This window comes from Trachurus trachurus (assembly GCF_905171665.1).
Source record: "Trachurus trachurus genome assembly, chromosome: 11".
NCBI lineage: Eukaryota > Metazoa > Chordata > Actinopteri > Carangiformes > Carangidae > Trachurus > Trachurus trachurus.
The window spans coordinates 17,652,700-17,667,649 of NC_139904.1; the positions used below are offsets into that span (position 1 = coordinate 17,652,700).

General features: G+C 40.0%; 2 protein-coding genes across 3 annotated transcripts; both read right to left on the bottom strand.

The window, feature by feature from the left end:
* Positions 1–55: 55 nt before the first annotated feature.
* On the bottom strand, positions 56–12,278 carry spag1a (sperm associated antigen 1a). The gene is made up of 9 exons (XM_083982590.1): positions 12,218–12,278; positions 10,821–11,425; positions 9,175–9,274; positions 7,299–7,451; positions 6,859–7,016; positions 3,941–4,082; positions 2,842–2,968; positions 2,493–2,630; positions 56–1,720 (listed from the first exon to the last, which is right to left on the bottom strand). The coding sequence occupies exons 2-9, from the start codon at positions 11,185–11,187 to the stop codon at positions 1,715–1,717; spliced, it is 1,191 nt and encodes a 396-aa protein (XP_083838716.1). The 5' UTR covers positions 11,188–11,425; positions 12,218–12,278; the 3' UTR covers positions 56–1,714.
* Positions 12,279–12,966: 688 nt separating this feature from the next.
* Positions 12,967–14,720, bottom strand: polr2k (RNA polymerase II, I and III subunit K). 2 transcript variants are annotated; one of them, XM_083981829.1, is made up of 4 exons: positions 14,615–14,720; positions 14,323–14,390; positions 13,364–13,456; positions 12,967–13,172 (listed from the first exon to the last, which is right to left on the bottom strand). In XM_083981829.1, the coding sequence occupies exons 2-4, from the start codon at positions 14,381–14,383 to the stop codon at positions 13,150–13,152; spliced, it is 177 nt and encodes a 58-aa protein (XP_083837955.1). In that variant the 5' UTR covers positions 14,384–14,390; positions 14,615–14,720; the 3' UTR covers positions 12,967–13,149. The 2 variants fall into 2 exon arrangements, with proteins under 2 accessions (XP_083837955.1, XP_083837956.1); XM_083981830.1 differs by having other exon boundaries at positions 14,645–14,674.
* Between the last annotated feature and the right edge of the window lie 230 nt (positions 14,721–14,950).

Here is a 14,950-nt window from a genome sequence, read left to right on the forward strand (position 1 = left end):
AGATAAACCAAGGGTACAGGCCGGACAATGAGCACATTAATACTATCAAGTATAGGAGAAATAAGAAATGCTGTGGCACATTGTGCTGTACAAAGATTTTACGTGTTGTGGATTTATTTAAAGAGCGGAGGGTGTGGAGAAACAAAGCAGCTCTGAAGATCTCTCTTGAACAATAATGTGTTCAAACACACAGGTGTTTTAAGTCGGAGTTCATTAGCGCTCTGCTCAGGTCGACACTGGGAGTTGCCAACGAGCTCTAATTAGTAAAAGAATGAAAACACCTGTGTAAGTGAAAAGTGAATTCTCGCTAACTTCACAAAAAGAATGACGTTCTGGTCTTACGTTTAGTTATTTGATTATTGATAGTTTTGACCTAACTGTCCTTTTGCACAAGTGGAGGGTGGGTGGAGAAAAACAGCTACTTAAAAATGATCTCAACTGGTCAGTTAAAGAAAAAGAAATGGGATAAAGTTAAGTTTATTCAGATATTTAGATACTCAAAGCAGCATCTGAAATCATGTTCATTAAGGCAGAATCTGTGACTTCAGCCACTCGACAGAGCACACAAACCCCGAGCTTTGTGAGTGTATCAGACTTCGTTTTGTTTGTTATAAAAATAAGTATGTCATTGCCTTTGGGTATTGTTTTGATGTCCATGAGTGATACATCGGATAACCTGGGGGAACAATGGTCTTCGCTGTCTTGTTCCTTGTTCTGCACAAAGACTCTCAGTCATCCTGGTTACATTTAAAACTAAACCTGAGACCTACAGTCTTAGAGTACATCAATAACTCTAACTTCAGTTGGATATTTATCTAAAACCTTATGATTAACTATAACTTAAGTGCTAAGCTCATAATGTAAAGTCTTAAATTCCAGTTAGCCTGCTGCATCTTTATTCAGTCTGGAGCTTTACATGGATCTAAATGGAAATTTAAGGAGCTCATTGAAATAGCAGTGTTGTCACGATGTGTGTGTGTTTTTTTTCTGTACTAAAGCAATAACCAACACTATATGATGTTGAGCTGTTGGCGGCAGCTGTAATAATAACAGATGTAAACAGTGACAAACGTATATTAGCTGCAATAGGTGGAACCCTGGATACGTAGGGAATGCACCAGATAAGTAATGACCTATTGACCTGATTGATCTTTCTGGCCCTTCCTAATCTCTACAGTCTACACACAATGAAGCTGAGTTATATCCATGTCTGTCAGTCAGTTTTGGGACCAAACATCTTTAAAACAAATTTAAACAAAACTGTTAATCTTGGCGTGTCTCATCCTAACGTGTTGAAATCTCAATAAGGCACACATTACACATTCTGTCTTTCCCCCATTTTACTTTACAACTTTACAACAAATAACAGTGCTCGGCAGCCTGGTACATGAATCTATATGTACAGTATATTACATCGTAATGTGAATGACTTATAGTGCAAGCAGGTCAAGTACCTTGACTTTAGCTTTTTTGAAACAAAGCTGCCCGTTATGTAAGGTTGTGCACTCAGGAGTTATGGTGTGGTTTGCACACGTTGCAGATGGTGCAGAGCTCAAAAGCTGGTCGTCCAAGGAGCCCGTCCTCGGAGTTAACGCCAGTCTTACTTACTCCGGTTGATGGCTTTTAAAGTCTTTTTCCTCAGGAGCTGCTGCAGCACAACACCAGCCCACACCGGATCCATTCCTCTGTCTCCACACGGATCCACAAGGAGTTATCAAACCTGCAGGATATCAGCAGAAGTAGCTTCTTAGTGGTGTTGCTTGTTATTTGATGTAATTAGAAATCAAGACGTGTACAGTGAAGACGAGTAAAAAAAAAAAAAAAAAAAGTAAAGTAAACTTTATTGTTCCTCAAGGGGAAATTTGTTTTGGGCACAGTGCTACAGTCCATTGCTTCAAAGTGTTAAAAAGACATTATCACATAAAAAACATGTCCCTAAAAACAGAAACAACACAGATCAACGACATCACATAAAAGGTATCCGCACTGACAGAGAAGACGCTGGTTTAAAAAGGTATGAAAAATGTGTGAAAAATGGCTGGAAAAAACGATAACTTTGCATTTTGGAATTCGAAATCTTCTCCCTGATGAGAGAAGTTTGTACTCTGGGAACAGAAGATGAGATTTTGTAGCTTGTTTCACTGCTGCATTGATGTAGAAACTCTCTATGGACTCATCATTTTCATGCCAATTATCTTTATTGCTGTCTTGTGCATGCTCCACACAGATAATAATAATGTTAATGTTTGTCCACTAAATACAAACTACACTCCTATATTGTGGAAGCGATGCTTTCTAGAGCTGCCTACGGTCTTTTCCACATGAGAAGACTGGGGAGAAAAGGAATTATCGTGATTAAAATGTGTTACACATGGTAATGTGTGTGTGTGTTTTTTCGTGGGGTATTGGCTTTTCCCTACTCCCAACTATCATTAATAATATTGTAATATTAGCCTTTAAAAATCCTCCATCAGTCGACCTCCATCACCTACCCTCGCTGGATGTGCAGTGTTCTCCATCAGGCTCTGCCTCAGCAAGCTTGTCACCACCTCGAGCTCCTGCTCAGCCTCCCTGACGTTTGGGTCCAGCTGGAGGACTTCCTGGAGATCGCTGCTGGCTGACAGATAGTCCTAAATTTGGAGTCAGATGCAGACACACACACACACACACACACACACACACACACACACACACACACACACACACACACACACACACACACACACACACACACACACACACACACACACACAGAAGAAGAAAATAAAAGATAATTACATGCACAAACTCTTCTAAACAAAAAAATGAACTAGCATATTTGTAATTGGTGATGATAGGCACCTTTAAACCTTTGTGAGCCAGTGCTCGTCTGTAGAAGGCTTTCTTGTTCCCTGGCTCCAGCTGCAGAGCAGAGTCACAGTCCTGTTTGGCCTCATTAAAGCGATTCAGTTTCAGGAAGCAAATGGCTCTGGAGGAGAGTGAAGAGGAGGGAATGAGTGAAAAACCTGCAGCATGCCAGGATTTCACCGCTGGTAATTATATTTAGGACGGAGCCATCAATCTACTCCATTACTGTTAAAAACTTCCATTTTGGAGATTAGAGGACAGAAAGTCTATATCTGTCTGATATTTTAGAAATTCTATTAAGAAAAAAAATGTAGCCCAATAACTTTGTTTTCAATGAAATTCAATACATTCTTGATTAAATTTAGTAACGGGCATCATCTTATCATCCATGTTTAGAAAACCATTTAAATAAAAACAGAGAGCACATCTAACTGATTTACTTAGTATTTATATTTTCACATTGAAAAAATAATATTTGATCTGGTAACCAGTTTAAACCAGTTTAAAGACGGCTACCTTCTTATCAGACCTTGGTACATCTTTGTTTTATTTATATGCTTCTCTATTATTCATGCCTCAACATGCAAACTAATCAGCTTCTCATTATTTGCAGCCATAGACTGAAATCTCTTTATCTAATATTATATGAATCATAATATTTGTTATGAAGCTGAGTGTGGCTGCCTTTGTTCTCACACGCTACATTACATGTCTGAATTTAGCCACAGTGAGATTTAATGGACTACGTCTGACACCTGGATGATTATGTGGTGCCCTCTACTGCTTTTTTAAGAATTAGCATTTTATCACACCCACAGCTTTGGGACAGCCTCCTTGTCTGCAACATTAAAAATATATGTAAACATGTAACCTGGACTTTGCTGCTGCTGCCATTTGACTGAAAACTGGCTGAGTGGATGAACAAGACAGAGGTTGTTGTGCACACGCAGCAGCACAGTGTTTATTTCACACTTTAAATCGGGGATGATTCAACATGTGGAAATTCCCACTGTTGCACTCTGAGATCAAACAGTCCTCCTCCGTGTACGTGAGTAAGAATTCAAGTTGCACACTGGCGTTGTTTCAGACGTACCTGTTTGTGTAGACAGCACACTCGTCAGGTTTTATGGCGAGACATTCACTGTATTTCTCCAGAGCCCCCTGGAAGTTACCCGTCTTGACCAGATCGTTGCCTTTCTGTTTCAGCAGTGTGAACTGAGCCTCTTTTCGTCTGACTGTCAACAGAAAAATAGAAATGACCCAAAATTAAACACTTAAACAGGTGCAGGAAAATGTAGCAGTACAAAGTTAACAGTCAGCGTCCTGTTGATCGATCGAACCGAATGGAAAACATGATTGAACATTTCATGAAGGATGTTCTTTTCTTCATTACACGGTCAAGGCCAGAGTGCATTGAACATGCGTCAGTTTGGTGCACAAACTTTTTTCAGCAGTGATGAATGAATCCATCAGTCGATCAGCAGCAGCAGCAGCAGCAGCAGCAGCAGCAGCAGTCTGATGGTTGCGCTCCTGCTTACTGAGCTCTCTGTTGTGCTGAGAAAGACACTATGTCTAATGACTGGGGAAAACTCACACGAGCACTTAAACACACTTGTCAATACACACACACACACAATCCTAGCCTGGCGTTTATCAGAAGAACCAAGTATTGATATAAAGTCTAAATTATTTATCCAGTGAGACAAGAAAACTGACTGAACATGCCATCAAAGTAACACATGTTTGATGAAAGGTCATTGTGCAACTAGTTAGTCGTACCTGTCACTTTGACAGTAACAACACTCTTAAGTCTGTTCCAAAATCTCCCTTCATAACTGAGAGAAGAGGTTATTTAATAAAACATGGTCTCCAGTTCATTCACCACTACAAATGTCAAAAATGGACATCAGAACCAAAACAATCACTCAGTCAATCATGGATCGTCTTCCTTTCATTGTTTCTGGACGACAGGATCACACATTTATAAAACCATGCACTAGTCTAGTGGGATGGGAAGTGTTTGTTAACAGAACGAGCGCTTCGACGGGAAGTGAGAACAGTTGCGAGCATCAGGAGAGCCACGGGAGTTTTCATTTCAATATCAACAACAGCTCAAGCACAGTACTGCACTCAATTATCTGCAGCTATTTAAAGCACCACACTCTTGTAAATGAACCCGATGAACATCAAGAAACATGTTGAGTTTTATCACAGTTAAAGAGGACTGCAATTCATCTTTTATCTGCTTCATTCTGTTCGGGTGGTTCTTTAAAAATAGCTTATTGTATGGAATTTAGTTGTATGTTGTTTTATTTTGTAGCTAATCTGCTGTATTTGCTTCTTCAAAACTGTCGACACAGTGTTTCCACAGGTTTGCACAGAGACTGTGCCGGGGGGGGGGGGGGGGGGGGGGGGGGGGGGTGCGATCGGACTGTACGTGTCTCGCGCACTACTGTCATGCATGCGCGCTCGTCTGTGTGTGTGAACGACAATAATGGAGAAAGAGCGCTATGCGGAGATGAATGAATGGTACGATGGTTGCGTTGGTCAAACCAAAAGCTGAAAAATCTATTCTTGGCGGATGTAATTTAATCATGGTGGGCCGCCACGAATACTGTAAATGAATGTGTGGGAAACACTGAGTAACGTCTGTTGTGAATCTAACTGTAATTGAGAAATATATTAAATGTAAATTATATCTAATAGTTTGCTAGTTTGTTCATTAGAGTTGTGGTATATAATACATCTGTTGGAGCTTTTAAATAAATCTCCCCTATTAAGTATCTTTTAATATTATTTTATCTGTTTAACATTAATTTGCACTGTATATGTGTGATTCATTTCATCTTTTGTCGAGCATCCCTCAGTCTAAAGGCATGACCCTACTTCCTCACCTCATTTAAACTGAAAGTTATATGCACAGGGAGAGGGTAGGTGTGTGTCTGTGCATTTTGCTCAAAACACAACAGGGACTGTAGCTGCACTGACTTACAGTACTTGCTGAATGACTGCCAACGTCTTCCCTAATAACTTGTTGTCAGTGTTTAACACCTTATACATTAAGAGGTAAGATCCTATTTTGTCACAGCAAATATGCAACACTTATTAAAAGATACCAACTTCTGCAATTCTGACAACCTGTCTCCCCAGCAACAGCAGTGTGCTATTCTGAGATTAGCTCTGCTCTGTCTATCTGCTATACAGTCATCTGGTGTTTACGTATAATGTATATGTCCTGTCCCTGTCAGTGTACGATTTAAATCATGCTTGTAAATACAAATAAAGCTTTTTATTTTTTTATTGCATGTGTGTGTGTTTTTTAGCTGTATATTACACAGCATATATTTAGATATATTTTAATGTACAGTATGTGTGGAGTCTTCTGATCTGTGTGAGCAGGAAACCTGACCTGGATTGTTCCATTACAGCAGCACTACACTCTGTGTAGATCACATTGCCCTCTGCATTATTGATTGATAGTCCACCCAGACACTCTCACACACACACACACACACACACACACACACACACACACACACACACACACACACACACACACACACACACACACACACACACACACACACACACACACACACACACACACACACACACACACAATCTCTCAGTGGGAGTGCCTTTCCCTGACCGACTTCTGCCGCTGCTGCCTTAGTTTCCATAATTCAGGGATGTAATTTTAGTTTTAATGATCACATTTTATTGGGAAATATTTGAAATCATTAAACAATTTAATAAACGTGAGAAGAAATAATATTAACATATAGATAAACATTATCATTATTATTATGTCAAAACAAGAGAATGTATCTCTTAAATGGTTGGTATGTCTTTTTGAAAATCATTAAATAATTAAGTCACATAACGAAGGCTGTGACTGTGAATACTTTTTGACGTGTGTGTGCTTGCGAGTGAAAACATGGAGGTTAAACACTCGTGACACGTGTTTATATTTAAAATGTACGCTTCTATAAAGGAAGTGATGTCATTCACCTTCCTCCTGAGCAGCCCTGGCGGCTCGGGCCTGGGCCACCTCGATGCTGACGGGTTTCTGTCTGTGTTGCTCTTGGACAGACAGAGGGACGGCGGGGATCTCTGGAAGCTTCTCCCTCCACTCAGGTCCATCCTGATCAATCAGCATCTTAGTGATCCTGGCACGAAACAGACAGTGTAAAACATCAACATGTGAATGGCAAAGGGGGGTTTTAAAGTGCATTTGTTGGGATAAGTTAAGGCATAAGTAAAGCTTACAAACCCCCTAGGTTTAAATATTTCACTCAACATAGATATAATATAAGTGAATTAAATGAAAATATAGTGCAGGCTGATACACAATGTGACATTATCATATGATTTGGGGAAAAACACAACAGCCACTTCTGAATGAACCTTGATGAACCTTGGTGCGTTTAGCAGAGCTGAGCTGAGCTGACCTGTGGACGCTGTCATGAGCCGCCTGCACGCCGGTGTCAATCTGCAGGACGGTCTTGTAATCCACGTAGGCCTTTCTGTAGCGCTCCAGTGACTCATAGGCCATAGCTCTGCGCAACAGGGGCTTCAAGGAGTAAGGTTGCAGCTCCAAAGCCCTAAGAGGATCAGAGAGACGCAGAGACAGAGGATCAAACCCTCTACACCTGCACACTGTGTCGCAGGAGTAACTGAGCTGATCTAAAGCTCTCCATTCAAAAACATGTGAGCGAGTGTTTGTTTTAGACAGAGAGATTCCTGCAGTCTCCTGGAGCGATGAACAAAACCAAACCCAAGACTTCTGCTCCATGGGCGACCTGTGTTTATGATCCTATAAAGGATTTTGTGGAAAACCAGTCTATTGGCTGAGCTAGTAGCTGTGTGCTGAGCTGTGGCAGTCACACAGTTGTTCTTATGGACGAATGCCCCTTGTCAACTAACCCCTCCTGTCTGCTATGGATTTTATTAATATATTTATTCTAAGTGATGTTTTGTACAGATAAAGTGATGCGAAGTTCAAGTTAACATTCATTCATTTTCCTTTGAGCCCCCTCCCTGGGGTGTAAGGGAAAAAAAGAAAGAAAGGACATCAGATCAAGAGCAGAGAGTGACCAGAATATAGCATCTATAGCAATATAGCAATATGGAGTTAAATACATATATTGACAGCTCATTTAACACTCAGGAGAAAATACTTCAGATTTTCTTCAAGAGTTTAAACAAATCCAACAAAATCTTTACATTACGAGATGACATAAGCTTTTAAAATTTGGATTTACTCTATAGAACTTTCTGATGAGCTTCTTCACTGAAGAAAGGACAAACAAGTACATGATGGTATTTGTCAACTCAGTCACCAGTCACCAGAAAGTCCAAATGATAACTATCTCCTAACTAACTAACTACTAATCATTTTTTAATAAACCTAAAGAACATAAAAGCCTAAAACAATATATGGAAAAGACCTACAAATTTCATTTAAAGCTGATTATGAAAATGCAATTTATATCAACAAAAGTAACACAACAAGCAATGTAGAGTTTTGAGTAAGCATGTAAGGAAAGGACTGAAGTAATGAACTGATCTGATTTTATATATCAAAGTTGAACTACTTGTATGTCACAAGGTTTGTATAAATATTTCTGTGGCTGAAGTAGTGTCAAAAGTCAGTGTAGGTTGGGGCTGAAGACCACAACTGAACAGATGTTCACACACACACACACACACACACACACACACACACACACACACACACACACACACACACACACACACACACACACAAATCCCTCCTCCAGTTACATTGCAGTATAGGTTTTGACAAGGAATAAGAATGTATGGAATAAAAAAGACATGTTGGCTTCAACAGTCCTACAGGAGTACAGGGCTAATAATCAGTGGAAAACTTGAAGGGGAACTAAGTCCGGTCGCTTTTCCTCTGTTTTGCTAACCCTCGTCCTGGCCATGTGCATTTGTTTACAACGAAGCCGGTGAGAAATTAATCAATAGAGCGATAGATAACATCATATATCATATATGATATTACGACGTGTATATTTGTGTAGTCCTATCTGTCATAAACAAGGGATTACGGGTTACGGGGCGCGTTCGTGTTGCGGTGTGCAGGGACAAGAGCTGGGACACTGGGTTGAAGGTGCTGATCTTACAAAGTTGTTTTTCAGCCAAGAGATGCTACGTGGAAGGCAGAGAGCCTCCATTCTCCCTGTAACAAGTTTATTTAACCATCACAATTACTCCGAAGCTGTTTAATTAAGGTTAAAATGTAGCACAGTTAAGCTAAAAATCCTGCATAGTTCCTCTTTAAAATCAGTGACCACGTACTTGGTGCAGTCCTGTATGCAGTCTGCGCTGTTTCCATCCTTCAGGTAGCAGGCAGCTCTGTTGGAGTAGAGGATACACAGGTCTTCTGGACTGTCAACACCTGCAGGGGAACAACCATAACTCATGAAAAGTCCAGACACCCCGGTCATCTCAGTATAAAACACAATCAATAATACAATAGTTTTTGCTCTTGTGAAAATGAGATGATACGCTCAGCGGTTTGGACTGAGTGCTATATACCAAAGAGAAATCATGACAGCACAAACAGTTCAATATATAGAGTCATTACACTGTCTGGGGATGCTGTGGGGGGGGGGGGAGGACAGACGAATGGATGAGTTATCAGTCCCTCTGGCAGAGTCATTTTCTACTCTGTCCTTTCACTCCTGTGCAGTTTTCACAACTCTCCAGATGAGCATCCATCATTATACACTGCTTCAGTGTCCTACAGCAGTCTTCATCAATACCCCTCTTCACTGTGACCTCTCAATAATATTAGCTAAAATACAAAATGACATTGTTGTCAGTCAGTCCAAAAGCATTGTTCTGTTAAGTCTGCTATGACACTAAGTCTACGCTAATCGTTTTAAGTCTTCCTCCGGTGCTGCAGAAGATGCGGTGACTCTTGCCAACTCCCGTGAGTAAAAGTTGGCTGAGTGCTCTTTAAGTTGGAGCATGATATTCAATCTCACCTAAAAGCCCCACGCACCAGTACATGACTCCTACCCACGGTCAGTCATACTGGCTTGTGCCAACCATAGACTGTATGGTGCCAACACTCGGCTGCATTTATGAATCAGCAATGATACCTCATGTCTCAAATACTTTTGTTTACGAAAGCTTGTGTAAAAACTATTACCAGATCTCCACACGGACAGGTGTCATATCTGAAAAGTGACCTACACTCATCCTGCAATTTAAATATAACATAGGATGGAGAGGATGTTCATGCACACAGGGCAGATAGAGAGGAAATAATGCGGCATGGCAAGCACTGGCATAAGACATTCATAACTTATTATGGAGCCGAATGACACTGAGTCAACTTCTACTGATTAACTTACAAGAGCTAATACACAGATGTTAGAGGTGGCTTTTTTTGTCTGTCACCGAGCCATCGATCTGTTGTTGTTTCTACTTAAGTCACTACAGAATTAAGTATTTATACTGTAAAAGATCATTTAGAAGCTCAGCATGAATTAAGTATAACGTGAAGTATGCAGCTGCAAAGCTATGCTAAATTGATGAATCAATTAGTCAATCAACAGCACATTAATCAACAACAATTTTCATTGCTGAATATAAAAATGCTACAACTCTTGTCACTGGTTCTAGCTTGTATGAGTCCTGTAGGATTGTAAATGGAATATTTTCTGGTTGTGCCCTGTTTATACAAGTATTATTATGCTAGTTAGTTGTTTCTTCATTTTATGGAACAAACAATTAATTGATTTATTGAGAAAATAATTGTTACTTAATTTGCTTTGAAATGGATGTTGTCTATATTGTGTAAGACAGGTTTTACGGTATGTCTTTTAGTGTGAGGGTAAAATATGTTTTACTACCTACATTTGTAATCAGCATGTTTTTTCTTTGAATTCTACGGTGATCACTCTAGGAAAATAAACAATTAATTTCTTCCCCACCTGCTTCAGCACACCCATCAATAGCCTGGGTGTACTTCTCCAAGGCGTCTCCAAACTGGCCGTGTTTGAAGAGATGGTTTCCCTCGTTCTTGAACCGAGCCAGGTGAGGGGGAAGGGCCCCAGCAGGGGCGTCCAGGTAACTTGTGTCCACTGCAGGACTGTCCTGCTCCTCTTGTCCACCCGCAGGGTTGCTGTCCCTCTGTGTGCCATTGGCCACCCCTTTCTGTGAAGCTCCCCGAGTGTGGGGCTTTTTCATGCTCCCTCCTCCTCCTCCGCCCCGGCTTCTCGTCCCGCTCCCTGATGTGGCCTGATCTGATCTGGTTCCCCCTCCTCCGCTCCCCGAGGGTTTCTCCTGCGTGTTCCCCATAGCTGCACTCCCTCTGCAGTGTGCTCAAACTCTTCCTGCCTCCCTGCCTCTCCCTCTCTCTCTCTCAGAGCTGCAGCTACATCTGTGCCTGGCTGGGGATTTCTGGTGGCCACGCCCCCTGGATGAGACGTCACAGGTGTTGTCACAGAGAGGGGGGAAGGGCCTCGGCAATGCAGTGCTGCAGGAGGAGGACAGCGCTGATGGGAGAGCCTCAGATTAGACCTCACAGCAAATTACCCTGGGGAGAGGAAGTCTTCTTGTCAATCTATTTAATCAAAACACTAGTTTCAGGGTCCTGCTATTGAACATGCTAACTCACTGGTTTCTGGACGTGTAATTAAAACGCAGTATTAGTAACACCTGTACTTGCTATTCCCACTATGAGCAGTCAAAACGTCTCCCGTGAATAAAGCCTATTGTTGGGCTGAATCATAAAGCACATACACGTGATGTATATTACATTAGTTTTATCTTCTTTTCTTCTTTTTTTACAGATTAAAAAAATAGGATTATATTGTAGTCAAAAAGATTTCGGCCACCTTACCGTTAATAAGATGTTACAACTGAACTGACGCTGCTCGTGTCATTACGGTGAATTGAAACTTGAGGCCAAGGAGTTGCTTAGCTTAGCTTAGCTTAGCTTAGCATGACCACTAGCAATATCTAGCCCGACTGCGTCCAAAGGTTCAAAATGCACGGCAGATATTTCAACTTATCTTGTATATTATTAACACGTTATGGCTTGTTTGTGTAATAATAATATGTACAGAAACACGGCAAACTACTGCAGAAACTACCATACACAGAGGACTCTCATGGTTGCCTGGCAACTGCTTCCAGCTAAAAAAAAAAAAAGAAGAAAAAAGAAAATACCGGTAGTCCAGTATTTACTACGGTCCAGGACCAGCACATAGCCCGCAGTAAAAGATTAGCGGACCACCTTTCTGCCGTTCGTTTTCTTTACCAAAGGAAGATACACCGTTTGTTTAGTGGAGTAGGAGATAGTGTTAAAAATAAGTGATTACTATACCTTTGCAAGCGAGGCGCTTTCACCCTGGTCCAAGCTTCCATGCTAGGCTTAGCTATGTGGCTACTAATAGCAGCCTTATTTACTTAGGTGACCCGGAGTGGAGTCCATCCCATTTAATTAATCCTAAACACAAATCCCACGGGAATACTCCGCCATCTGGTGACATGTGCCTCACACACAACGGTACAGAACCAACCTCCACATTTTTTTTTAGCCGCTTTTAAGGGTATTTGTCTTTTAGCCAGCATCACTGGTTTAAATGGCTTAGATAAAAATAATAGAAACATCTGCCTGCACAAAATAGTTTGGAGTTGAATCAATATCTATATAATAATTGTTCAACACAAATTGAACATGTATAACTTCAAATATATTTATAATTACATGTTAAAAGTATAAATTATTGTACAATTATTGTATCAGACAGCATCAGTTTGCCTGAGTATAATTTGTTGGACTAATTTTGCCTCACAGCAGTAATAAATAGGACATAAGGGTGGAGTACAAGTTTAGAAATATTTGAAAAAACCTTACTCAAAACTGGCATACAATTGTTTGAGAAAGATTATTTCAATCTACCTTTTTTATATTGCTGTTTATTATTGTTTGTAAACTAGATTACACATTAGTTTACTTTGATGGACCAAAAACAGTACAGCCTTGATATTCTCAATATCATTTAAATATGAAGGCAAACAACTAAAGAAAATACATTGAAAACAGCCAAAGTAAGTAAAAATCATGTTTTTAATCAACCAAAACTTCCATCCGTCTCTCTTGGGCAAAAACAAAAAGCACTGTTTGTAACGATGGTGGGCTTTAACCAAAATCTGAAATGTTGAGTCAGGTCAAATGGTCTATTTATTTACATGGTCATACACTACAAAAATAGCACACAACAATAACAATTATTACAGCTGCTCTCCTCTTCTTCATCTGGCATCAAAAACAACCACTGAAATCATATAGTCAAGGAAATGTATGGCATTTCATGAATATGGTCTACAAAAATGTTTGTCATCCAAATTTGTGTGTATGCATTTGTTTAAACCGGTTTAAACCCTTACATTTGATCACCTATACTGGTAAACAAACTTTAGCTCAATGATACTGTATGTACACTGCAACAGACAGTTTAAAGGATACATCTCTTTGTTCTCTTCTTGTACATGATCCTGTAGCCGCACTCTCTGCATCGGATAGGATCACGGGCCTTAATTTCATTTTCAGTGTGACATTCTGCAATTAAAATCAGAAAAAATTATACAGGAAAAATACAATTAAATGAGGACTGATACCATTTATGTCGGGGTAATACTAGCCCTGAGTTGTAAACACAACGTGTAGTATAACTGTGGATTGTATTAAATTGTGGTTTATTTTGCTCCAATGTAGTCTGGGCAGAGTTGTGTGTATGACACAAATAAATAATAACTCATTGTATCAACTTAGACTATATTGACTTAAAGGAACTAATTTAGAGTACTAAAAAGTAGGAGAATCCTCGCTATATTGTACTGATGGATCACTTCTACTTGTGTTATTTAATTTACAATACAACGTAACAAGGACACCCAAGACATCAGCAGTTAAATAAGTACTAACAGTGACTATCACTATTGATTTACTGAATTGATTTGATTGATTCTGATTCACAAGGTTCAGATTCAATATTGATTCATTTAGAGATATTTCAGTTTTAATACCAATTTGCTTGTTATTGAAGATATTTTCACAAAACCAATGTTGCAAATTATACAAAGATGGAACTCTCTAACCTGGTGTATTATTAAAAATATTCATGGTTACAAACTTTACATTAAATTGATCGAAAAGCAGATACATAAATGCACCTGTATTTAACATGACCCCACTCCAGAAGTACACAGTGCAACAGTGTAATGGCTACATCAGATCGATCTAAGGATTTTATGAATCGATATCTTTCAAATGAAGATCGATATGAATCGGGAAAATACATTTTAAGCCCAGCCCTAACAGAGTCACAGTATATTAGTAGCATCAGATCAGGACTGGTAGCATCGTTAGCCTAGTCACGGCTGTAGTGACTTTAACATTGACAGATGCCAACAGCAGAAACGCACCTCCACATATGTAGATCATAGGCTGCTGCTTGGGTGGTTGTAAATCTTTCTGTGCATCCATTTTGATCCTATCAAATGAAGAAACAAGTGTTAACATCATCACATCTGTATCGTTAGCATGCTAAAGCACAAACAGCATGGTGCTGCCGACAGAATTAGCCCAAACCGTGTGAGCCGGTGGTGGACGCAGTCATTCAACCGCAAATGTCTTTAAGAAATTTTAAAATTGCGAACATATATACAGTAAATATGAAATGCAATGAAAGGAATAAAGATAAATAATAGATCTTACCGTTGTCGTTGCTAACTGTTAGCTGTTTACCTCTCTTTTCATCTCACACATTGGTGCCCGTGCGCACATGCGTACCACCGACCAACTGGCCTCGAAGTAAAGTGGCGTGTGATTGGTCAGATAGTCCGTCACATTTGGCAAAATATGTTGCTTTTTTCGCCCGACAACGCCAATTACGTGACTGTATAGTGAACTACAAAGAGTGAAACTGTCTTTAAGCTTCGTGTATCGTAGGTTATTTACGTCTCTTTCTTTCTTTTTTTTTTATTCAAAGAGACCAAAGTAGTGGTTGTTTTGCACTCCGGCCCAGCAGGGGTCGCTATGGCAACCCTGTAA